This window comes from Myodes glareolus, chromosome X (assembly GCF_982192425.1).
Source record: "Myodes glareolus chromosome X, mMyoGla1.1, whole genome shotgun sequence".
Classification (NCBI taxonomy): domain Eukaryota; kingdom Metazoa; phylum Chordata; class Mammalia; order Rodentia; family Cricetidae; genus Myodes; species Myodes glareolus.
In genome coordinates, this window is record NC_142053.1 from 75966101 (window position 1) to 75990542 (window position 24442).

Consider the following 24442-nt stretch of genomic DNA (forward strand, 5'->3'; position numbering starts at 1 on the left):
TTAATGCAATGTTTCTTGACATTCTAATTATTTTCAGGATAGATAGTATTCTTTTCTGTGTACATATACCATATCATCTCTAGAAATTCATCTGTTGATGAGTAATGTGTTTTCATATTTGTCTAACTGTGCATAGTGCTGAATAACTGATAAATTGAAGATGTCGATCAACATTAACTTAGAAGTAGTGATACACAGAGAAAATCCTAAAAACTACCTAAAAATCTGTAAGAACTTAGGAACATATACTGTAAAGTTGAAAGATACAAAAACCATATATGCAAAGGGCTTTCCATGTGTCATTGACAAACCTTGTGAACTAAACCGTAAGCTCATTTTCATTTGCAACAACTACAGAGCCAGGAAGATGCTTTCTGTGTTCAGTCCGAGCACTTGTTCAGAGCTGAAGTCTGAGCAGTGCTGTAAGTTCAAGGCCAGACTGAGTTACATACTGAGTTCCAGGGAGCCTAGGCTAAAGAGTGAGACCTTGTCTGGAAAAAAGCCACAAAAATGCTTCGAAAAAGCTTTACCAACGAAATGAAAGATTTCTTTTTTTTTTTTTTTTGAAAGTAAATTTTATTAAATTATAAAAGTTTCCATTTCCGCCCCTCTTCCCAACACCCTCCCACTCCCCCCACTCCCTCTCCTCCTCCCTCTTTGTCCCTTAGGGCAGTAAGGGTTTCCTGCCCTGTGGGAAGTTCAAGTTCCTCCCCCCTCCCTCCAGGTCCAGGAAGGTGAGTATCCAAACAGACTGGATCCCCAAAATCCAGTATATGCAGAGGAAACAGGTCCCAGTATCATAGTCAATGGCTTTCTTTAATGAAAATAATAAAACATCAAGGGAATAAAATTGAAGATGATATAAACAAATAGAAAATATCCCCTGAGCATGGATTGTTAGAGTTAATATCACTAAAACGTCTATACTGCCTGGAAGATATTAAAGGAGAGAACACATGCAAATAAAGAAAAATAATATGTTAGAGTTTTAAAAGTTATTCTCATAATATGAAGAATGAAAATACACTTACCAATGACTGGTAAGACAGGAGGTTTCAACGGACCAGGACAGGGGCGTCAATGTGTACAGAGCTTCAGTTAGGTAGACTAAGTCTTGATGCTCTCTTACATAGAACCATGACTCCAGTTAACAACAATGAACCATACCCAAAATAGATAAGAGAAATTTTAAAATTTCTTTCTCCTAAAGAAATAAAAAAAACATTTAAGATGATAGATATGGAAATTAACCCGATGTGGTGTACAACCATCATAACAGCACAGTGTGTCCCTTAAACATGTCCAGTTACATGCATCAAAAGCAAAGCAAAAAAATCAAAAAAGGGAAAAAACCAAAATATACTTTCCAATGAAATAGGAAAATATTAGTAAAAGCCATAAAAAACCTCCTAAGAAAGGCCACAACTAACCAAATCAGGTAGTTACAGCGAGAAAGGTTTAATAGATTTTGGTATTTACTCCTAGTTTGGGGGACCTTATGTGTGAGAATCATTGCTAACATTGTATGACCTCACCTACATAAAATTGTCTAGCATGTGAAGATACTCACAGTCTGTAAGTCAAACTACAAACTATTTGTGATTCTTCACCATTTTGTTTTTGCCTTTTGTGGTTTTTCAAGTCAGTATATATAATTGTGTGTGTGTGTGTGTGTGTGTGTGTGTGTGTGTGTGCGTAGTTGAAAAAATAAATTCTACTCCAAACATTCCATTCCTCCTTCATTCATGGTTTAGTAGGAAAGGTATGTAGAGTAATAAACTGAAGTTGTGTGTGTGTGGTCTCAGGCACTTGTTAGCATAAGTTGGGGTGACTATTCTCATTACCCACTGTAAAACTCAGGGCTCAGGGCAACTGCTTTGCTTCCTCACACCTGTTGAAATTGATTGCAACATTTGTGTGCAAATACCAGATTAATCTTCCTTTTAATATAATATGTATGGAACTTGGGCCCACGGATCCTCTTCTGTTGTGACTGCATCCGGTCTTTCCTCACTAGTTACAGAGAGAGAGAAACTGTGACAGGTCACAAAATGGTGACCATTTGGCCAAACAGTTCTCTCTCTGTCTACTATCAGGAATTAAAGACAAGTCAGCCCTGATTTGCAAAATGCAACTCTTAGTCATATGAACACTCTTTCGCCTGTGTATGACTTCCTTTAATTAAATGAAAATACCATTTGTGTGGTCGCAACGCAAAGTTTTTTGAATTTCAACATTGATTTTTTTGCTTTTTTAAAAGCAAGATCTATAAGTAGTATTGTGTGTGTGTGTTGTTTCTATGACATCATTCTCTCCAAAAATTTATAAAATTCAACAGGAAAGAAGACTAGTGAATTTAATTGGTTAGAAGGTCACAAAATCTTTGTTATAAATGAAATATGAAAATTCCAGGTAAAATGTAAATAAAAGTTAAGTACTAAAGCACTACATTAACAAATGACCATAAGAAGGAAAGACCAAATTATATATTTAATAAAAACATAGACATAAAATTTTATCTAACACAAGTTCATAATTTTATTCCTTTTCATATCAATAAGTTTTTAAGTTGTTAATTACATATTTTATAACTAAAATATTACATTATATCATCATGTGCATAAGAATGTGATATAAATCAAAGTCAAAATTCTTTTATGTTTAACAATAACAACAAAATAATATTTGACTACAGCGTTTAATGGTATACATTGTAATATACTTTCAGAATTTTCTATTATGTTTAACTTTAATGATTGTAACTCTTTTAAGCAGTTAAAAATTGGCCAATAAATATGTGTAGGCATTTGAACTTAATACAAAGATACTATAACATTTTCCTGTACATCTGCTCACTATAATGCATGTTTTCATATTAATGTGCAGGACAAATTTGTAAACATGAACATTTGAAACCTTGAGAGGAAGTGATACTCGCCTGTTTACTCTCAATATTTTATTGAAACAACATGTCAAATTTGGCCAGTTCCACATGTGTAAATAGTTTTAATATGGGATATGTTTCAAATGTTCTATGTTATCTATTCATTCTGTTTTATGTTGTCATCCAAACCATGTTTCTTTATATAGATTTAACACAAAATAACATTTAATTGCAGATCAAATCTAAGGAGATTAAATGTATATCAAGGTAGTTATATCAAAGCAACTGCCACCAGTGCCCAAACTATGTATTCAATTGCTTTGTTTTTAACTGTTCCAATAGGCATGTTAAGTTCCAGTGAAATCCACTAGTAAACTGTTGCTGTATTCTAGGAGTTACTGATTGTTATTTTGACTGGCTGAATATTTTTCACCACAAAGTCAACATATCTTTAAATTAAAATAAGAAATTGTACTTATGCCCTGTCAATTCAATTATCAAAGTGTAGCATATGCAATTAAACATTTCTAAATATATTTAAATATATCTCCACTTAAGTATGCATAATTAATAGCATATGTAAGTATCTAATGAGTAGATTTTCCATACAGCATCTCTTTAAGACTGAGAGTAAAAACACAGGGTAAATCATTTTAAGGAAAGCTAAATATCTCATTGGAGATTATACCCATACACACACAGGTTAAGTGCATAAATACACATACTAGAGTAACATCTTTAATTTATAAAACCATATACATACAATGAAAGCTTGTTAGTGAGATTAAATAAGGAGATAAAAATGTAAAAAACTGTCCTACTTTATACATCTCTATATATTTACAGTTCTATTACTCGAAACATACCAAATTAGTGATTAGCATGCATATAAACTTTTGCAAAATATATTTAGTACTTAAACAACACATTTATTCCAGCTACATTCTGGCTACCTGCTTTGCGTGCCTTCATTTTCCCTAAGGTGCAAGAATAGAAATGTTAGGAGAACTTAAAGAAAAGCTCCCACAATGTCCAGTGCAGATGCTTGTCTTCATGCATTGTTGGCACCCTTGTCATGCTGTCAGCACATGAGATGCTGATGGGTCAAAGACTGATTCTTCCTTGAGTCATCACTTGCCGAGACTAATAGTTCGTTTCTTTGCCTGCCACAAACATACTTCACCCTCACAGGAGAATGAAATCATGTTCATTCCCAGACCATATGGAGAACTCATGCCTGAAAGCAGTGCGAAACATCTCTCGACACAGCTTGGGAGTTTTGAAGAAGCCTCTTCATTCTCAAAGCACACTAAACAGAAGCAATGACATTAGTTAACTTGAAGATTCTAAAACAGTGTAACTTAAAAATGTTATAAAGTAAAAGTTATAAAAGTATAATATCCATAGAGTTTAGGCACCGGACAGTGAAAAGAAATAGTAAAGATATTGATATTATAAAATCATGTTACCTAAAGTTTATATTAATACTTAAAATGTAATAATCAATGTAATATAGCAAACTGTCCACTTAGAACTTCAACCAAGTTCCACTTTTGTCATTGATTTCAGCTTGACTATTCCACAAAATATTTTCCTGACCAGGGAATGTGACTACAGGTCTAAGCTTGACAGAGAGCTATACAAGGATAAAATAGCGTTCCCTTATTTCCTGACTCAAGGTGCAAATTTTACAAAATTGATGCAAGGTTTATTTTCTCTAGATTTAGTTGGGCAAGTCACATATCAGGTCAAGTTAAAATCACATATCAAAATATAGTCTGTTGTTTTCTTTTAAAAGAGGAGAGGGGTGCATATGTGTGTATGTGTGTATGTATATATATATATATGTGTGTGTGTGTGTGTGTGTGTGTGTGTGTGTGTGTGTGTGTATGTTCAAACCAGGTGGAGACAGAAGTTTTAATTACTAGAATTTGGAACTTATGCAGTATCATGTGCCCACTTTTATTTGCTAGCAGCTTCTCACTTTGTCTAGCCAGATGCTTTTGAAAGTTTTTAAAAGCAAGGCAGTTAAATGCGAACAGATAGATTTTTGTTGCTGCTGTTGTTCTGTAACTATAGTTACAATGTATCAACTTTCCTAAATTCTGTACCATCCATTTGGTAGCTGATAGCAAGGGCATTAAACATTAAGCATTTATATGCAGAAGCTTGACATGTTAACAGATTTCTGCAGATGAACAATTGATTTCAAGGGAAAGGGCTACTTGATGGAGGTTTCTTCTAAGTCGAATTTTCTATGAAGACTTTCCCTCATTTACTATAATTAAAAGTGTGAAGGCATAATTGATGAATTTTTGATGAAATAACATAAGATAAATACCAAACACTAGCATTTAAAATTTTCCCTCTATTAAGCATTGATGGTATAATTGCATATGCTTAGATTTATGACTGCAACACATAAAAAGTCTGACATTTAAAGCATTGGTATATATATCCTGGAATAGTTATTAATTTATTTTATTCCCTCATATAGTAATTAAAGAACAACTCAGAGATTGTCTTTAACTTTCAGTTAAATAACACTTTGTTGTCACTTAATGAAGAAACCACATATAAGCTATCAAATAGTTTCATTATAATTTATAAAGCAGTTACATTAAGTCCATAATTTATTTTACTAAAGTTTGCCTACAGAGTCCCTATTGCAGGTTAAGCAAAAAAGTGTACTTGTTTCTTTAATCCCTTCCTTAATAAACTTGGATAGTACATGTTTCATACCTCAGAGACTTTTGCAATAAATACCCCATTACTGTAAACTGCAAATAATATGTTCTCTTCATTAAAATATTTAGTCTATGCAACCATATACTGTTCTATCTATATTTCTGGAAGCCAGGGGCAAATACTATATAGGAAGGTATATATATAACGAGTATTTAGGATGGAATAACTATTTTGGTCAATATGATCATAAGTATATAATATTCCTGGTGTGTTTTAGAAAAACAAGGAAAGGTGTTGGCAGGTTGGTTAGTTCTGGGAAAAGTCAAGTCATATTGCTGTAATTAAAAGACCTTGGCTTAATAAAATGACTGCAACTATTGCTGTAAATGCTAACATCTCATTGATTGTCAAAAGCTAAAATGATGTTTTCTTTTTACTTTTATCCATCTCATTTACCATGGCTAACACACAAGATGTGAAAATAAGAAATAATTCTACCAATGTAATGCTACTTTCATATCTATGGACTCAAATCTGTTCCCTCCCTTAAAATATCGTCTCAGTTTTTTTAAGAGGACAAGAATCATGTGTTTTAATATGTCGAATAAATAGGCTTTTTAGAGGAATACATTCGCATACTTCATATGTGAAACATCCAAAAATAAAAGAAAACAAAGACTGAAGTTATTTGGAATGCTTTACGTGTCATTTAATCTTTGCATTCCCTTCAGAATTAAATATTATTTAGGCTACACAGATTAGTTGAAAATAATACTTGGAAACTTGTGTCCCTGTCTACACCTTAAGACTGTAATTACTATTTCTTTCATCAACAAAATACAAGTCAAACAAATTATTCAGTTTTTACCACAATATCTTGATAGATATTTATAGTGTAGCCAGCCTTCATAGATAAGACGGAAATACTTTTATTGTTTTTACACAAATTATATCCATATTGATTTTGTTTTTGTTAATAGGTAAAACACAAATGTATGGTGTGTTGACAATGTTGTAACTGGAGACAATCTCCTGTCATTAATTATCACTGATGGCTTATCTGATCGAATAATATTTATTAAGTAACTTACTTGAGAACCAAGGCTATTATAATGTGATATTCTTACAGGTCACAGATGGCATTATAGAGAGGTTCTTGTAAACATTTGTTAAGTTACTTCAAATGCAAAACAAACAAGGCTGTTCATTTAGGAAGTTTTAAGAGACATTGTCCTTTCTTTTATTAAAAATAAAGAAAGTAGGTGCTTACATGTGAATGTCTTAAAATGAGATCGTTGTCCCATTAAAGACATTGGTTGACTGCTGGATACCAATGTGAATGATCACATCTGCCTTCTGTAAAAGAAATCTGGCTGTTGTCATTTTCACTGAGATGTTTGGTAGCATTTTCGAGTCTAGATGCCAGGGATAAGTTGTACCTATAACAACCATGGGAAGGATAAAAAGGGCAACTGAGTGTTTCTTGGGCAATGAGGTTTGGTTGGAAAATGTTTCCAGGATTCTGTAATCCATATAACATTTGATTGGCAGAATGAGATGCTTGTAGACACTGCCCATTGCAGTCTTCATGTAAGCCACTGTGTGAATTGATGATGCCCCTGGAGGATACCATGGGCACTTCCATCATGAATCGGGGTAAAGACTGAGAACTGTTGAAACTTGGTAGCCTTTCGGAAGTAGGAAAGACGAAAGGTTGTGGTCGCCAAAAATTAGTTGAACAAATCTTGTAGCAGAAAGGAAGGTTTATATTTTGCAGGTATGTGTCTGAATAGGTCATTCCAAACGAGCTCGGGGGTATGTGAAATGAAGGTGTAGGTGGAGAACAAGAAGGAGAAAGTAAGGTGTTCAAAGGAGAGGGAGCTCCTCCACTAGAGGTCACTGGAGATGAGCCACTGCTTCCACCTGCGAAAGACAAGTCAGCCAGTGAATAATGAACCTGATTTTCCTAGTGAACCAGTACTCATATCTATTTATTGCCCTCTCTGCCCCATTCTTGGAGTGGTTTTCTTTGCATGTTCACGGTTCTTTCTGCTTGGGGAAAGTATTTTTGTTCCTTCGACTGACTCTGAATAAGGTAGCTCCATTGCTGGCAGTTCTGCCACCGCGACGTACTACAGTGCATCGCACACTGAGCATTTGCTATACTCCAGGTCTTGACATTTTACCCAACAGTTAAAGAAACCCCATATGTAACACAGCCAATAGCATATTATGAACAAAAATTAACCTTTTGTTTTTTTAAACTGCAAATTATTTGTTTGGGATTTTGCAGATCTTTTCAGTGTAAAAATCAAGTAAATATGAAAATAATTTTATTGATGAAAATAATTAACGATCATTAACATTTTGTCTTATGTGAAAATCATAGATTTGGAGATTTCCATGGTTCTTTTCTATCAAGAATTAAAGGCAGTGTTTCAAATTTAGAAACATCAAGGTGAGAAGGAAAGTGTTTACTCTATGACATCTAAAGTCTTTTATTGTTTAACACAGTGGTTCTCCAGCTGAGAGTAGTGCCCATTTGGTAGAAACTTATCAGATATTTACATTATGATTCACAACAGTCACAAAGTTACAGTTATGAACTGGCAATGGAATAATTTTCTGGTTGGGGGGTCACCACAGCATGAGGAACTGTATTAAAGAATTGAACATTAGGAAGGTTAAGAACCACTGTTTTAACAGATAATAAAATTAGGAGTCCAGGACAACCTAGCCTTTGAGGTTTATTTTTATAAATGTTTTAGTTCAATCAATTATGTTTGACCATACTTGATGAAGTTGGGAGATTTTATTGATAATTTTGTTATTTTTCTTGGGCGTACGTAAGGATAAATAAACACTAATATTTTATCAGCAGAGTGACAAATATCTGTAATAAAACAATCAGAAGTTATTTTTAAAATGATTGTTCCTCTACCATATGAGTGCACTCTTCACACTGTAAAGGATGAAATTAGCTATTTTACGTGATCAATGAATGGTCACTTTCATCTTTTTTGAAATTAGGTTATTTGGATATTTTAAATGCATGTTGCCTAATGTTGTCAGTTGAATTATTCTAGTAAAACAACTGTTCATAGTCTTCTAGGCAATGCCCTAAAGCACATGATTTCAACAAATGGTTGTACTTCATTTCTTCACATTGCAATTACTTGTTATGACACCATGTAAAACTTAAGTGTAATGTTGATGTCTTGCTCCATAAAAGTAACGGTAAGGAAATGTCCAAAGACAAGCAACTTTAAAGTGGGAAAGAAGAATGGAAACCAGTTTTATGTTGTTAACAAATAAAAGCTTCTATTTATAGTTCAATATTTCAGAAATAGAGCCATGTATTATTTCACTGAAATACATGCATAATTTAACAATGGTGATGATGATACGTCCATCAGGCAATGTACTAGCTGAGAAGAAACACATTACAAATATTTTTAATGCCTTATGGCAATTAAATTGGTTGTGATGCACAAGGGCAAGTGCTGTATGGTTTCACTCATATGTGAACTACAAAAGGTGGCCTTAGGACATCTGAGAACATAATAATGGCTGCCAGATACTAAAAGAAATGGGGGTCAACTAGGGTTGGAGAAATGCCAAATCAGGGGCTTCCATGTTATCATGAGACACAAGCAAGAAGTTCATCGGTATTACTGTAGGGAGAAGATTGTTATCAATAAGATGCTATACTTTTGAAAACACTAAGGTGGACTTTGAAAGTTTTCACCATATAAAGGTAACAAATGCTTGAGGAGATAAATGTAATTGAGTGAGTGTAAACATTTTTAATGTATACATGAATAAAAACATCACATGGTACATGATGAATACACTCAATTTTATGTGTAAGTAAAAGAGTATTTAAAAATATTTTTAAAAGTAGACAAATTGCACCACATCCATGCTATATTTAGTTCATTTTCTGTTTTTGCATGCTGACAGTTCCTTTCTTGGCTTATTAATCATAATTTCTTAATTACTACTTTCTGTTTGTAGTATTCATCTTTTAAGTTCTGTTTCCCTTCAGGTAGTAAGATACCACACCCTGTGTAAGAATTTGTAATCTTATACTTGTACTTATTTCTTCTCAGCTCCTCTACCGTGGTCATTATCATTTTACATTTACATGCTATAAATTCTACAATGTGATGTTACCTTGTATTGTATGTTCAATGACTTTTTAAATAATGTGAAAATAAGAGAAAAGCATACATAACAATAAACTAGATGTGATTATTTAGGGTTCTTTTTCATACTTTTTTATATTTACTTCTCATGCAATAAGAAGGTAAACTAGAAATAAGTAAAGGTAAAACAAATGAAATCATTCAGTATATGATAAAGATAAACAAAAAATAACCTATACAGCTAATATATCTCCAAATTGGGCCACAAATGGGCCAGAGACACAATAGATTTTTTATATAAAAGAATGAGATACGGTGAAATCCATGCATGACATCATGACAAGAAAGAGAAGCTAGATAAGCAATACATCCACCAGCAACATAACTTTATTATCTCCCATAGGTGTCAGTTTTTCTCTGTTTTTCCTTCTTACTTCCCCACATAGTAAATACATATTGGTTGTGAACACATAGTTTTCTAGCATACACATATATCTTTGTGTAGTACTCGGTACAAGAATATGACTGCTGTTACTGCATTGATATGTAAAAATAAAGCCAAAAGTTAATGGTTTCCTTACTTTGTGTGTCTGCAACAAAGGATTTAAAATCCATAGTGAAAGAAGGCCTCCAGGGGTAAGTCTCTAAAAATCCATCCAGTACGCCCCTAAAAAAAGATAGTTATTTTCAGCAACTCCAGAAAACACTTAGTGAATATAATGACTCATATAAACCTGTCCTATTTTATGAGCAATCATCTGAACTATTATTTTCACTCATAGCTAGGATCTGAGCACATTTCTGTAAATTCCACAAGTCTATACTACACAATATCTTAACCCTGGCCAGGAGGTACAGTAGAAAAAGTCATGGCTTGGGATCTACACACACAGTTTCTTTTCCTGCCACCTACTATCCATAAAAGTGTAGGCTTCTGAGTGTCTCCTCCACAGTTATCTATAATACTCAACACTCATCCACAGTTGTATTATCTATAATACTCATTAAAGAGCTACTTTGTATGATTGCAATTCTACTTACCTATGATTTCTAGTAGTTATTCAAGGGGCTACACAATTATTAAATTAGAATGCTGTTTTACATACCTGTTTCTCCCAGGATCTCTAAATCCTTTGGCAAAAGGATTCCTGTCTATTTTCAGTTTGGTAATCTACGAATTCAAAAGAAAGACATAGAGAAAAGTCCAGTCTATGTTCGCAATAACAATGCTGCCATAATGTGGAAATAAATGCGAGCAGACAGCTAAGTCAAATTTAAGATGATTGTCTCCTTTGCCTACTGGTTCCTTCTGCTATGATCTCCTCTTTAACAAAAGAATCACACAACTTTCTATCATATATCACTTGATAATGAAGTAAACCCACGACTTTTCCCCCCTCCACTGTTTAAAACATAAACCATACGATGCTATCCCATATTCTATCCCAGTACACCTCTGGGGCCACTCCCACTTCCCAGATTCTCCACTGCTTTACCTGCTGGTTTTGGTAAGCTGTCACAGTAGTGAATTCAGTTTCTCTAAAGGAGAATGTTTTGACTCTTTCAATAGGAAGGGACTGAATCAAGGACAGGTCAATTCCGCTGTCCTGCTCCATCACGTGCACACGGGGTTTGTACTTATGCATAGACTGCAAAATGATCTAAGAAAGAAATGGTTAGATGCCATCTGAAAGACCCACTTCTCCCCCACATTACCCTCTGTTTATGATAACCCCCAATGAAAACATATCCCCCCAAAAGCCTAGATGACAGTATTCAGGAAGACTCAGATAACCACAAATCAGGACTTTGCTGAAAGTTTTGATCCCTTCCTGGCTGAAGGCTTTCCAGAGGAAGGTACCACAGCAATACTGACACCATGTAGCCAATTTCATAGCCAGATTGTGGCCTTTCCTGCTTCCAAATGCAGATGACCATGTGATTTAGATGTGTCATGAGTACCTGATCATCTGATATAAATTCTCTGGGCAGTAACTGGTGGTCCCAAATGTGGCCAGAAACCTGATATTCCCCACCTCCTAATCCTGGTAGTCTCCTTCTCTCCTTTTGTGACTGGCACAAGACTAGGTTGGCAGGGCCCAGGCAGGAGTGTACCTAGGGAGAAGCCTCAAGATCCAGGAAACCTGAAAATAAGCAGGAACTGACTCCCATGGCAGCAAGTTGTGGACATTTACAGTCTGGATTCTCATTTGCTGCCTTGCATCCTCCCTCCAAACCATATCAAAGACACCCCTGAAACCCATGTGTGAACTCCAGGAAAGGCAAAAGACCACAGTGTTGCTGGGGAAGCCAGGATGCCTGACAGTCCTATGAAGTGTTCCCTCCCACTCTCAACTATAGGACACTCTCTGTAGCTTAAACTGTTCTTTTCTTTGGGGTCTTTGCGCCGAGCTCTCTGCAGTCATTTCCAGAGTCCAGCACTCTTTGGTGGCAGAGCTTCAAGGAGCCCTTTGCGGTCTCTGATTTTTAAATCCAGGAGCTTGGTTCTCAAAACATTCAACACTTACAAAGAAGAATGACCTCTGGAGTACTACCTCTGGCCAGAGCCTTGGCACCTACCTCCTCCAGGAGAAAGATTGTGCTCACTTACATGGCCCTTGTCGTCCGTCTCATTGTTGGTAAGTTTCACTCTATCAAAGGAGATGATTTGACGCATCCAGGTTTCGCCAGAGCAAGGGGAGTCCGGGTGGACGTAGAATCTGGGAGTGATGCCCGAGTGGTCTGTGTTCCCAGCTACCATCCACTGTGAGCTGTGATACACATACCTGAGGGGAAAAAAAACAGCAGGGTGTGGCTTTAGGCTCAGCCAGCACAAAGTCAAGGGATTAGAGGCTTCAGAGTTCCTCACCTAGGAGCCTCACCAAAGATTAAAACGTTTATTCCAAAGACTAGCAATTAAACAGAAGATCCAACTTCATCTTCAAAGGCAACAAATAAACGAACAAACAAACAGTAAACAAGTATATGCCACCAAATGCAGTGAAGTGTCCGGGTGAGTAAAAACAGCATGGGATATCTGAGTCTGGTAGTTCCTCACAGAAACTGCAACCGAAATCAGTTTGATTCATTTTCCTCACTGCCGCGATGCCTAAAAAAAACTCACAAATGACAAACAAGCAAGAGCCACGGGGAACAAAACAGAAGGCTAAGAAGTATGTCCATTTAGCCCGTGTTTAACAGTTTCAGTGAAAGCCCTTTCTTGCTAGGAGCGACTGCACACCAGAAAACTCCAAAGGAACTCCTCCCCGGGCTGCCTCCGGGCTGGTTTTCCGAACTGTTTCCGATTTCAAACCGACGTTTTACTAAGCGATCCCCAAAACAGCCTCAGTGCTACGAGACAAGCAAGCGGCTGCTTCTCTATCTAGGCCGGTTGAAGAGGTTCCAACCACTAGTGAGCTGCACTTTCTTGCCTTGGGAAGCAGTACTTGATCTGTTCTTCCCTAGCGGGCACCATAGACACCTCTGGGTTGCCTGCAGGAGGCTCACTTTGGACTGTTTTCTCAGCACCCTCCCCTTCACTTCCAGAGCTCCCAGTAAAAGCATCAGCAGGGCAGTGCTTCTGGGCTTCTAGCTCAAAAAGTTCTTATCTTTAGAATAATTTGTGCTTGTGCGCCTTTAGCACAGCCTTCTCAAGGTCTTTTGGGGAAAAAAAAAGAATAAAAATATCCCGACACTGGCTATCCTTCTGACCATTCCTTCAGGCATACATCTGAAAAAGGGACACCATATGGGCAAAGCACCATCCCTGACCCTAAGGCCCTGCCACTAGATTTGGGCAAATCATGACATCATTTGTGAACCTGCCCAGATTACAGAATATTCCTGGAAGCTACCTAAAGCCTAAGGCATGTCTCTCTAATTTTTTTTCAAACTTCTTGCCTAAGGATGCCAAACATCCACACATTACTCATCTAAGGCACAAACAGTGGGTAGGCTTAGGGTGCAATAAGGAGTCCTTTGACACCAACTTCCATGAAGAGGGAGTAGGAAGGAACTACTCTTCCTTCACCTGAACTCAGATTCAAATGAGAAAATTCAGGTATCTGAGTCCAAGAATGAGCAACCCTGTCTCCTCACCAGGCACACTTTTGTTCAGTTCCTGCTGTCAGGGGTCAGGCTGCAGCACTGATGCTCTGAATCTGTGTCTTCATCCTGTTTGGACCATATCTACCAAGTTACCTATATCGCTTGGAATCCACTGGTACCACATCCAAAATCACATAGTATTGCTTCGCTGGGTCCATCCCTTTCACCTTGATCCGAACAGAAGGAAACATACGCCTGTGGGGAAAAATATAAGGGTTTCAATGGGAAACAGAACCTGACGTAGGAGATACTAGAGGTACTTTGAAGGAAGATGCTCTTCCCTTTCCATGACATGTTCAGAAAGTAGCATTTGTTGCATAAGAGAAAGATGGTGGATTTAAAAGTCCAAGATTTCCTAGTGGTGCAGACTGTCTTAATGAAAAGCCCTCATCCATGACCTCCCACATGACATTTAAAATCATAAAAAAAAACTTTTAGTAGAAGAAGGAAATGTGAGGTAGATTTGTAAGTGTTGAAATTGGGAAGACTAATTAAGAGGCTGTCCCACACCAGATGGAAAGGACACTTTCCAGTGATCTGAGCCAGGGATGGTGTGCTGGAAGACAGTGGATAGGAAAGTGTCTGCTGCTATTTGCTCAGCTTGAACTGAGCGGCTGGCTACAGAGGTAAGGAGTTGGAGACACACCTGACCCTTGCCTGTCTGTGCAGCTCTAGATTTTTGCATAAAGTGCAAAGGCAGGAGTTGAAAGAGGGAGTCCTTGGAGTAAGGATGTATCAGAAAATATGAATAGAGGATTTAATGAAGCTAGGTACTTTCCAGAGCAACAGACTGAGTAGTCTGTGGCTTTCTAAGATCTGCCAAAGAGTGGGGAGAGGGAGGAGTTTCACGTTACAAAACTGGATTCTCCTCCTGAAGTGCCTACTGTGTGTGATTCGGCGAAATCACTGCCCCAGGCGAACCTGCCGGCCTTGGTAATGATCATCTCAGTCCCGATGTCGTGGAATCTTTTCCATAGATCAGAACCCTGAAGCTCCACTTGGATAATATTTTTTTCTTGCACACTTTCCTGGCCGTTGCCCTCGCCGCCAGAGCAGTCGGATAAAGAAGATTTTGAAGATTCCGCTTTGGGTCGCTTTTCTGCCAGACATGGAGTTTGAGAGTTTGGCAGACTGCACACATCCTTTTGTTAGGAGGCTATCTTTGAACTGATAGACCTCGTCCTCCCCCCCCCCCGAAACTCCAGAGTCTAATGCATAAGTTCCCCCACAAAACCCTTTGTGGTTTCTGAATAGAGAGAGGGGCCCAATTTGCATTCCACGAAAAGTGGGACCCTTAGAATTCTCTCACCCCTAACCTTCCATGGGCTGAATCCGAAGCTAGATTTTCTTGAGAAGTTGGGGGACACCCTGCTTCCTACTGAGAGGAACAGCCAGATCTGGCTCTTAGGATGTTGTAAGGGGTGTGTGACTCATTCCTCTAAAAGTAAGCGGGAACCCTCCTTTTCATTGCAAACAAACCACGGCATTTCCAGTGCGATTGAGACGCTCTAAAATTTGTACTCAAGTCAGGTGGCTAACGGTGTTCCGCAATCCACAACCTGACCTGCAGGGCTGAGCCAGGACATCCTTGCCACAGCGCAGTGAACCAGGCGAAGAAGATCCGATCCAGCCAGCGCGGGTGAAGCGCTAAGGTGAAGCGCACAGGGTGACCGGGCTGCTTCAGTGTACTCACCCGGCCGCTCACAGTCCCCAGAAGCGGTGCTGGGTACCTCCTCCTCTTTCTGTACGCACTGTTCGTCCCGCAGCTCAGGCTGCATCTCCTCTCTTGAGTCTTGAGATTTTCTTTTGCTGGGTCTCCCCATCAAGGCCTCCACCGAGAAGGCGTGCGCTCGAGAGCTCAGAGCCATCCCTGGAGGGGAAGAAGTGATTGTGCGCTGCAAAGTTTCAACCTGAGCAGGGGAAGGAGGGAGGGGGAGAGGGAGGGCACAGATGAGAGGCAAGGGAGGAAAAGCTCACAGAAAAGAAGTCTTAAATCTGAAAACCAACTTTTGGATCCGCACCATAACAGAAAAAAAAAAAATCCCCCTCTGTTATATATGAATATATTTTTATTTAATTAGACAAAATAAAAGAGAAGGAAGATGAAACGAGTCAAAATCCTACGAGGTGGAGTCTTCCTTCCTTTTTAGTTTTCCTCCCTCTCAGTGGATGTGTGTGTACCATCAGTCCTCAAATCCTTGATTCTGGGACGGGCCAGATCCCAGAATTTGGCAAATGCTGACTCGTTAGGGAACAGACCTGCCACCAATGGCGGCTCACGCCAAAGCGATTGGGAGATACTGTTGCATCCAACTGAGTGAATATCCAGCCGGTCACAACCTCCACTGTTTGTTTTGGAAGCTGTTGAAACGTTAAAAAAAAAAAAAGCGCTGTGAGTGACACTTTAGAATCTGGTAGGGAGGAGAGACTGGGGGTTGGTCGGAATGGGGCTCCATATAGGCGGGAGGAAAGAACAGAAGGAGACACAAGGTTACTGTTTTACATTAAATTGTAAAACGCTAAGACATGTGAAATAATTGCCCACGAGGGGCCACTTTTCCAAGAAAGAGCAAATATTACTTAACCAGACTCAGATAAATATATCTGGGTTTTTTGTTTTGTTTTTTTTTTCTGTCCAGTGACACCACTGGAAACACAGAAGAGAGTGCAAGCTTTCTTAGCTATGTAGTTAGAGCCTTCAACTGGCAGTGTAGGTAGATATGCCCCCCAGAACCTCTTTTTATTGGGGGGGAGGGGCTCAAGAGTATCCCAAACACCACAATCAAAGATTAGAGCCAATCTGTGCCTTGTAGTCCTGCCTCTGCAGGACCTACATACCCTCCCCCCATACCCTCTTCAAATTCTCACGAACAATCTGAAAACAGTGTAAGGACTAGAGAGTTACTATCAGCACACGGAGTCTTTGCTCCCAACAATGTGGTGAAAAAATAAAGGGCTGAACTGTGAAGTAATTGATTTTAGTGTCTTCTGAAATATCTTCCTGAGTTGGGTTTTGCTTTTCCTTAAAGTGAATAGCAACACTGTTTGTGTCCAGAAGAGAGAGACTATCATCATCATTTCCAAGGAATACTTTTGTCTACAAATGTGACATGCTTGCTTTTGTGGCTGTCACTTGGTCACTCACTTTTCAACAGAAGTAGGAAATCAGGCACCCTTGGACTCTTGCAAACCAAATTTAAGCTGGTGACATTTGTACATTTTAGGAAATTTTTTTCTGTTCTCCTTTGATATGTTTAGTCAAAAGTCAATTCAAATCTAGTAACAATAGGATGGAATTAGAATTAACTTATAATATCCCAATAACCAGTTTAAGAATGAAAGACCTTCACAGAATTTCAATTTCAACTGTTGAACTGCAACTTTATATTTTTCATGAAATAATTGCTCAAGTATTGGTGGGTTATTCAGTCACGGGGAGGACAGCTTTAGGCAACTGAGTACACGTTAAAGTATTTTTAATGATGTTGGATGTCATGGCAAAGACTTCCTTGTAGTTTGAATGCTGCTGAAGAGTATGATCCAATATAGAGCTTGGAAGATGTTACCTTTATCCTAAGGATGCAGAGTAAAGTTGATAAGGCAAGGAGAATTTCAGTGTACAAAGCACTTAGATCGAAAACATACAGGGCTGGATACAATCTTTGCCACAACTCATGGACATTTCTTTCATGTATCAACATTTAGAGGTAGAATATTTGTTATTTATTCTTCCTCAAATATACTATTGTATGTTCTTATCTAAAGACACAGTTCAGAAACAGAAAAGTCAAGAGTTTATTGATTTATTGGTTAATTTAAGTCTGCTAACAACCATATAGCATTTGAATTATAGTCTCCCCTTCTGAGAATTTTCCTGCTTTGGAACCTGACTCATTTTATTCACATTGCCTTGTATAGCAAGGGGAAACTTTGCTTAGTAGAGGTTTTGAAGAGATTTCTATAAAAGTAAGGTAAAGGATGTTTGTTACAATGTCAGCTCTAGTATTTCACACTGTCTACCATGATGTGATTTTCTTTAACCAAGGAAATAGCATATCTTGGCACATAAATTCCTGTATTACAAGAAATGTCTTCCTTAATATTTATTATATGCATGCAATTTAGTCATCCAGAACTTTCTTATTCGTGTAACCTATACCCTTCCTATTCTCATTTTAGTAATTATCTGATGATATTACACTGAGGAAAAAAAATGTAGCTCCCTTCTTGCTCCAGTTTGCTGGGCTAAAGTGCAAGTAATTCTTGTTACCTTGTATTTACAAAGATCAAGCATGTCAGGACCAACTTTGCAATCTGTTCAGTTGCTCACATCAGAGCTGCTGGGTACTGGAGGGCGTGAGGGACAATTCACTATGTATGCCCTACCTATGCCCAGAAGTCTCCTTTCTGTAAACTTGAGGTTTAATTTAGAAACACATGAGGGTTCTGCAGTACTTACTAAAACTTTGATACCAAACTTATATATGGAGATATTTTAACTTCCACTCTTCACTTGGAGATAATTATTTCAAAAATAGGTGCAATGTATATGTATGTCTGTGTATCTTCATACAAATACTATATAATAAAATTAGAACTTGGAGCCTGACTGGATACCTAATGCTACTCATTAGCAGGAGCACAAGCAACTTCATGATGGAGATGGTTTCCTTCAATTCTTTCTCTCCCTCGATTTTCACTCCACAAGATTATGATGTTTTTTATGTAATTAAAGCCTTGCAGAATAAGAATAAGAAACAAGTTCTTCTTCATGATTTTTTTTAGATCCAGAATAAATGCTAATGAAAGAACGGTCAAGAATTGTCAGATATGGGTTGCATCCTCAGATCATTTTAACATTTCTTGAACTTGCTCAGTTACATGAAACAGGAAACCATCCTTGTTTGCTTAAGTGAGTTTTGGAATGAATTTTAATTACTTATAAGCAGAAGAAACCCTGAAGAAAATAAATTCACGTTGATAAGGTTTTTGGAAGATCACCTTGCTACCTGGGTCTTCCCTTCCTCTTTCTTCTTTTACAACAAAAACTGTTTTATGGATAAAGAAATCAGGAACTATTGAATCTCTGGTGCAGTAGGAAGTCTTATAGCCAGTGGTTACCCACCCACTGGGGCGTGGCCTCTTACACAATATAAGCCCATGTAGAGCATGCATCCGCTCTCTTTCCAGTTGCTGGATTCGATTTCTGTTCTCCTTTCAAGCAGAAGATTCTGAATTGTGAGTTTACCCCTAAATAAATAACCATCTATTTCTCAATTCTGAGCTAGTGTGGGATTTCTTTTAAGCGTCCACCCACATTCTGAAGATTACAAACCTCCAGTACAAACTAGAATCGTAAATGAGTAATCTGAGTTCCTACATGATCTCCCAGAAATATGATAGTGAACAGGTATAGAGCTGAAGCACTAAGAAGACAGACTTTGGGTTCACATTGATTTAATTCAAATTCTGACTCTACTATCTTCTGAATGACTTACAGAAATCTTTTTGTTGGCATTAAACTAATCTTCCCTTATTATTTCTACCTATAATACTGTCATCATAGACCATGATTCTATAAGAGAATAGGTCTATCAAAAGGTCAAGTAAAATAAGTTCTACAAACAACTTAGCACAATGCCTAAATCAGGGTTCACAGCTGTGTTCACAGTTAAAGAGATAAGAAAATTTAGTTTCAAGAACGTGCTAATAGTTCTATCAGTTATACATCTGTAAATTGAGTCCACATCTTAGAAGAGCATTGAGGCCAATGTTAAAACCCTCAACTTTTATTGAAATCTTACATCAGATTCAACAGGTCAAATGTGTTAGGACTTAAATTGTGAACTTTTAAAATAATTAAAATCAATGAAAATATGTCCAGTAGAACACATAATTTGACTTTATTAGCTTTGCTTTTATAATAATAGTTTTGGTATTGTTTTCTCTTTTTTTTGTCTGAATCCAATGCCTTTATTATGATTTGATGATGTACAGACAAGATTAACACACCTAGCAACTCCAGGGACTTTTGCTCACACTACTGAGAAGCAAGACTTGGCCCTTTCTTTGGGGCCTCACCTCAGCACAGTAGTCCTGTTTTTTTAAAGCTACAGGACACCAACACCTGTTAGAATCTTAAGGCTGGGCAGCGGGAAGTCACCCTACACCTCTATCCTAGCCAACCTCAGGACTCCCTATGAGGGGGTAGGAAAGAAGGAGGGGAAGCAGCACGCTTTATACAACTTGACAGTACTATGTGGATCCCCAGGACTGCTGGCCTCCACGGCTCCTCTATTTCCCAGAGAACTGCTCAAACAGCTTGGGCACGAAGTCGTCCCACTCAGCCTGGTAACATGTGCCTGCTACTGCAGCTCCCAGGTGATACTTCTTGCGGGAGGCAGCTACCTTGAACTTGCTGCGACGATGATCTCCTGACCTGTTGTTGAGGATGGGTTTGTCACAGTTCAGTGGCTTGTCCTGTTCGTATACCAGCCAGACATAGCGGTGGAGGCCTGTACTACTGGGAGGCCCACAGCCCACATAATCGGAGAGGACCTTGCCGCTGCTGATGTCATTGCCCTTCATATTGACCACCAGAAAATGGTGCCACTCCCTGAATTTGGGATCCTTCCTGCTGGGAGCAACTGGGTCAGTGAGGACCAGGGTGTAGAGTTTCCCTGGGTCAAGGCCATCCCATAAAATGCTGCTGGGACGATTCTGAACCCAGGTGGGCGTCAGCACTTCGCCCAGCTCATCCACCTCCACCCTGGCATAGGCGACCCGCAGCGCTTGCTGGGGATGCTTGTCCACCTCCTGCAGGCTCAGGGGTCCCGGACCAGTGGCTGACATCGGAGGGCATGGCGACAACGAGGGCGAGGACTCACGTGCTAAGTCCCCAGTGCCGAAAGTGTATATTCTTACATAATTAGATGGATTTGTAAATGATAAGCCAGTAACATATAACTGTGTTTTTACTCCAGGCATTTGAGGAAACTGTCCTAACAAATATTAAATAAATTCTCACAGTGGATTCTTCAGTTTCTGTTTTGCATTAATTTGGTATGATCTCTCAAGAACTTCTGTGAGCATATTATCTAACAATTGAATTAGGCTAGGATATGAGTTATGCATGGAAAACATTGTCACCATTGTTCCTCGAGAGAGTTAGAGAACAAAGAGAAGGGAGATAAATTCTTATCTTTACTAGTTGCGTTCTTTTCAAGGGGAGGAATGGAAAGTTAACTGAAGGAAAAGTTATTTTGCTAAATGTAATTATGTTTATTACTATCAAATACTGAAGGTCTTCTTATGATAACAGAACATCAGGTTTAGGCTCATTATATTCCTTATACTCAAAGTTATATAACTCTTTTTCCACTTAACTCATGACTTAAAGTTAGTAGATTTGTCTCAGTTTCTTGTTAGCAATTTTGCCCTCAGAACTCTAAGGATAATTTTGTCCTTGAATAATTTTGGACAAAGTCAATGGATAAGAGAAAAGAAGAAAATGAACACACAGGTGGTTCGATTATATAGTGACCTGAGTAGCGGCAAGAATATGTATCAAACTTCTTCAGGAATAGGCATGGTGTACATAATTCATATCTCTGTGTCTTACATCTTTCGATCTTCACTCATGAAAACATTAAGCTTGAATAAAATCTACACTTTTTAAGTTACCACTCTGTTGCTCTATTGGCACTATTACAGTAGTATGTACTGATGGTGTATATGCTTCAAAACATCATTTTGTATTCCACAAATATATAAAACTATTTTATTATTACAATATTGGAATGTGAAGTGAAAGCTTAGGTCTTAATATGTGCAGGGCCCTGTGTTCAATCCACAGCACCTAAGTAAACAAACAAGCCAACAAAATTGCAAGCGTATAAAAAGGATGACCAGCACAGGTCACTCGACAAGCAATATACCAAGTTTATTCCAATAATAAATTATTGCAAGATACTGTGAAGAATCATTTCATTTCTCTAAAGCTATGGGGAAATGTGCTTTTATAATTTTGATCCACATACCTTCTCAACAAACAATTTTATATGCAAGCAACACAGTCCAAATCCTGAGTCTAAGTCAGTGACTCATGTTCCTCTAACTTTGTCTAATCTAAACATGCATGAACCTGACCTGCTCCAAAGAAGAAAAGCTTCACACCATAGGCTGTAGTCCACCAAATCTTAGGCCTTTGTCATCTCTACAACTCTCCTTGTGTATTCTAATATATTCTCACTCCCTAATTTGTTACTCTGATTTGTCATGCTCAGGGCAAGTGAATAAATTGTAAATGGATTCCCTCTGTATCTCAATGATGATCTTTATTAGATCAGGGCTCAGCAATATCTAGCACCTAAAAGGTAATAGGATGAAGTGTTTCATCTAAGTCTGTAAAAATATTAAATATAGGTAGACATCTACAGTGGATATGCTTAACGCCAAAATTATGCTTACTTTTATCCACTGTCTTTCTTTACTAGGATTTTACCCAACTAGACAAAAAGTTGTTCCTGCTTGAAGTAAATAGTCATCAAGTCAGAAAATCCTAGGTACCAAAAATACCAGTAATAAAGCAATAAAAGGAAATATGGAGACTTGAATTAGAGGAACCATTGAAATTATCATTAATATACTCTTTGTATTTACCATATTTAAATTGCCACATAAGAAGAGGAAGGAAGAACAAAACTGATAGCTATGTGTGTTAGCAAATAGAATGCAGCACTGAAATCTTTGTGCTACAATATATGCCCTGAAAACACTCTGATTATTGCTGACTTAGAATAGTTTTTTAAAATTACATTAGTAAATCGTCTCAGTAAAACAACTGCCACTTCTCAAATCTCTGTCTTTGTGTCTCCAGCCTTTGTGACTCACATTACCAAAAAGGTTGATAGATAGTTGGAACATTTGATTATATATTTTATGATAGTGTATCCATAATTGTTTAAATCATGTTTGCATATTGCTCATGATAGTTTTTAACTTTTCAATTCAGTAATGCAAGTGATACTTAGGTAAACAGTTGGATTACAGGATTCAAATGCGCTAGTATTTTAGTAAACATTAAAGCAATTGGTATCAATATTCACAACTGAGTTCAGATAGTGCTTCTAATCTATTTTATCACATGGACATGCATTTTGAAACTGTCAACCTGAATTAATGGCTGCTCAGTATTTTATATCTTGGCTGCTAAATGTCCTTTTTCTTTATCTATTTTATTTTTCCCCCTTTATTGAAATTTGTAGGTACACAGGTTCCCCATTTTTCCCGAGGTGCTATGCAGGGCTGTTCTGCTTCCTGGTTCCACTGCATCAGCTTGAGGGTGTGGCATAGAACTGCCCTCTCCTGTTATGTTAATATCACCTATGGCCCAAGGGTGTAGCTCAGAGAGAACTCTTCTGTCATGGTAATTCCACCTGCAGGCAAGGTTCCCGGGTCAGCTTTTCTCTGAGCCTGAGCACGCCCACCTGGCTTCCTCTTTTCTCTGTTCAGCTGCTGTCCGACCTTGGGTGCGACCCCCTGACTTTTCTCTTTCCTTGATCCTGATGGGGGGCTGGTGTCTTTTTGCCCCACAGTATATATACCCGACTTATGCTTAATAAAGCTGCCATTTGCCACTTGCTCCTTGGCAGATGAGCCGGTCTCTTTGTGTGTGTGCGTTGTCTGTTCAAACCCCTAGGACATGCGTCCGTTCTCGTGGGCTCGAGTCAGGAAAGCGCGCGCCTGTTTCGAGGTTCGGGTGTCCACAGAAAAGTGCGGAAGCTTACAGATGGCGTCCCTGGGTGGGCTTTGAACAAGGACTGAAGAACAGCGTTCTGCCGTCTGTGGATCTACCACGAGAAACTCAAAGAGGTAGGGGTTCCCCCACGATCCGGAATCTGGCCAGTGTTGTGATGTGCGGTTGTGCGCGTGTGATAAGGGGGTATTGAATGAGTTTGATTTTTAGAAGTATGGGTACCAAAAGGTCTGATCCAGAGCTGAAGGCCAGTGGGCAAATCAGCTGCTAAAATTCGTAAAGAGACTAGGTACCAGGATTAGATGACACTGCACAAGAGACTGTTTAGACTATTTTAAAACTCAGTCCCTGACTCTCACATGCAGGGAACTTTAATTTTTGCCTAAGAAAACAGGCTGGGTGCAGCTAGCTCCCTGCTGAAATCTGTTCCCAAGGTTACAGGACAGGTAAGCAAGCACGCTAGCAATAGCCGATGGCCATGTAACTGCGGGCCTCGGGCTGAGAAAATATTCAAAGGTGTGTCTAACAATTCTATTAAGAGTTTTTGAGTAACTAAAGGCAAAAGAGCAAAAGAGAGAGAGTTTTGACAAAACAAGAAAGCGCAGCAGCCCTGAGCCCCAAGCCGTAGATGGAGCTGGGTATTACCCGCAGCTAATGAGCTACATGCTAGGCGGAATATGATCCACCTGCGCGGAGGCTGACAGACCGTACAGGGTCTGTACACAGGACTCCGGCAGGCTGCGCAACTGTGGCTGGCAACTCTAGGAGTCCCAGGAAACTGGCGACCAAGGCGCGGAACACTGCGGTGGCAAAAGGTGCCTGCCACAAGTGGGCGGGCTAAGGGCAGGTTTACATCGG

The 24442-nt window shown here is 38.5% G+C and overlaps 1 protein-coding gene and 1 pseudogene across 1 annotated transcript in view; both read right to left on the reverse strand.

Annotated features, from left to right (window-relative positions):
• Positions 1-2551: 2551 nt before the first annotated feature.
• Tbx22 (T-box transcription factor 22) overlaps positions 2552-24442 on the reverse strand; it is a 28156-nt gene continuing 6265 nt past the window's right edge. The window contains exons 2-10 of the mRNA XM_085684329.2: positions 15521-15697; positions 14749-14926; positions 13921-14022; positions 12332-12506; positions 11217-11381; positions 10827-10891; positions 10302-10387; positions 6843-7495; positions 2552-4193 (exon numbers count right to left, since the gene is read on the reverse strand). Coding sequence (XP_085540455.1) covers positions 6876-7495; positions 10302-10387; positions 10827-10891; positions 11217-11381; positions 12332-12506; positions 13921-14022; positions 14749-14926; positions 15521-15697 — 1568 coding nt within the window. The 3' untranslated portion in view covers positions 2552-4193; positions 6843-6875. The remainder of the gene's footprint in view (positions 4194-6842; positions 7496-10301; positions 10388-10826; positions 10892-11216; positions 11382-12331; positions 12507-13920; positions 14023-14748; positions 14927-15520; positions 15698-24442) is intronic.
• On the reverse strand, positions 20122-20689 carry LOC125389483 (phosphatidylethanolamine-binding protein 1-like; annotated as a pseudogene).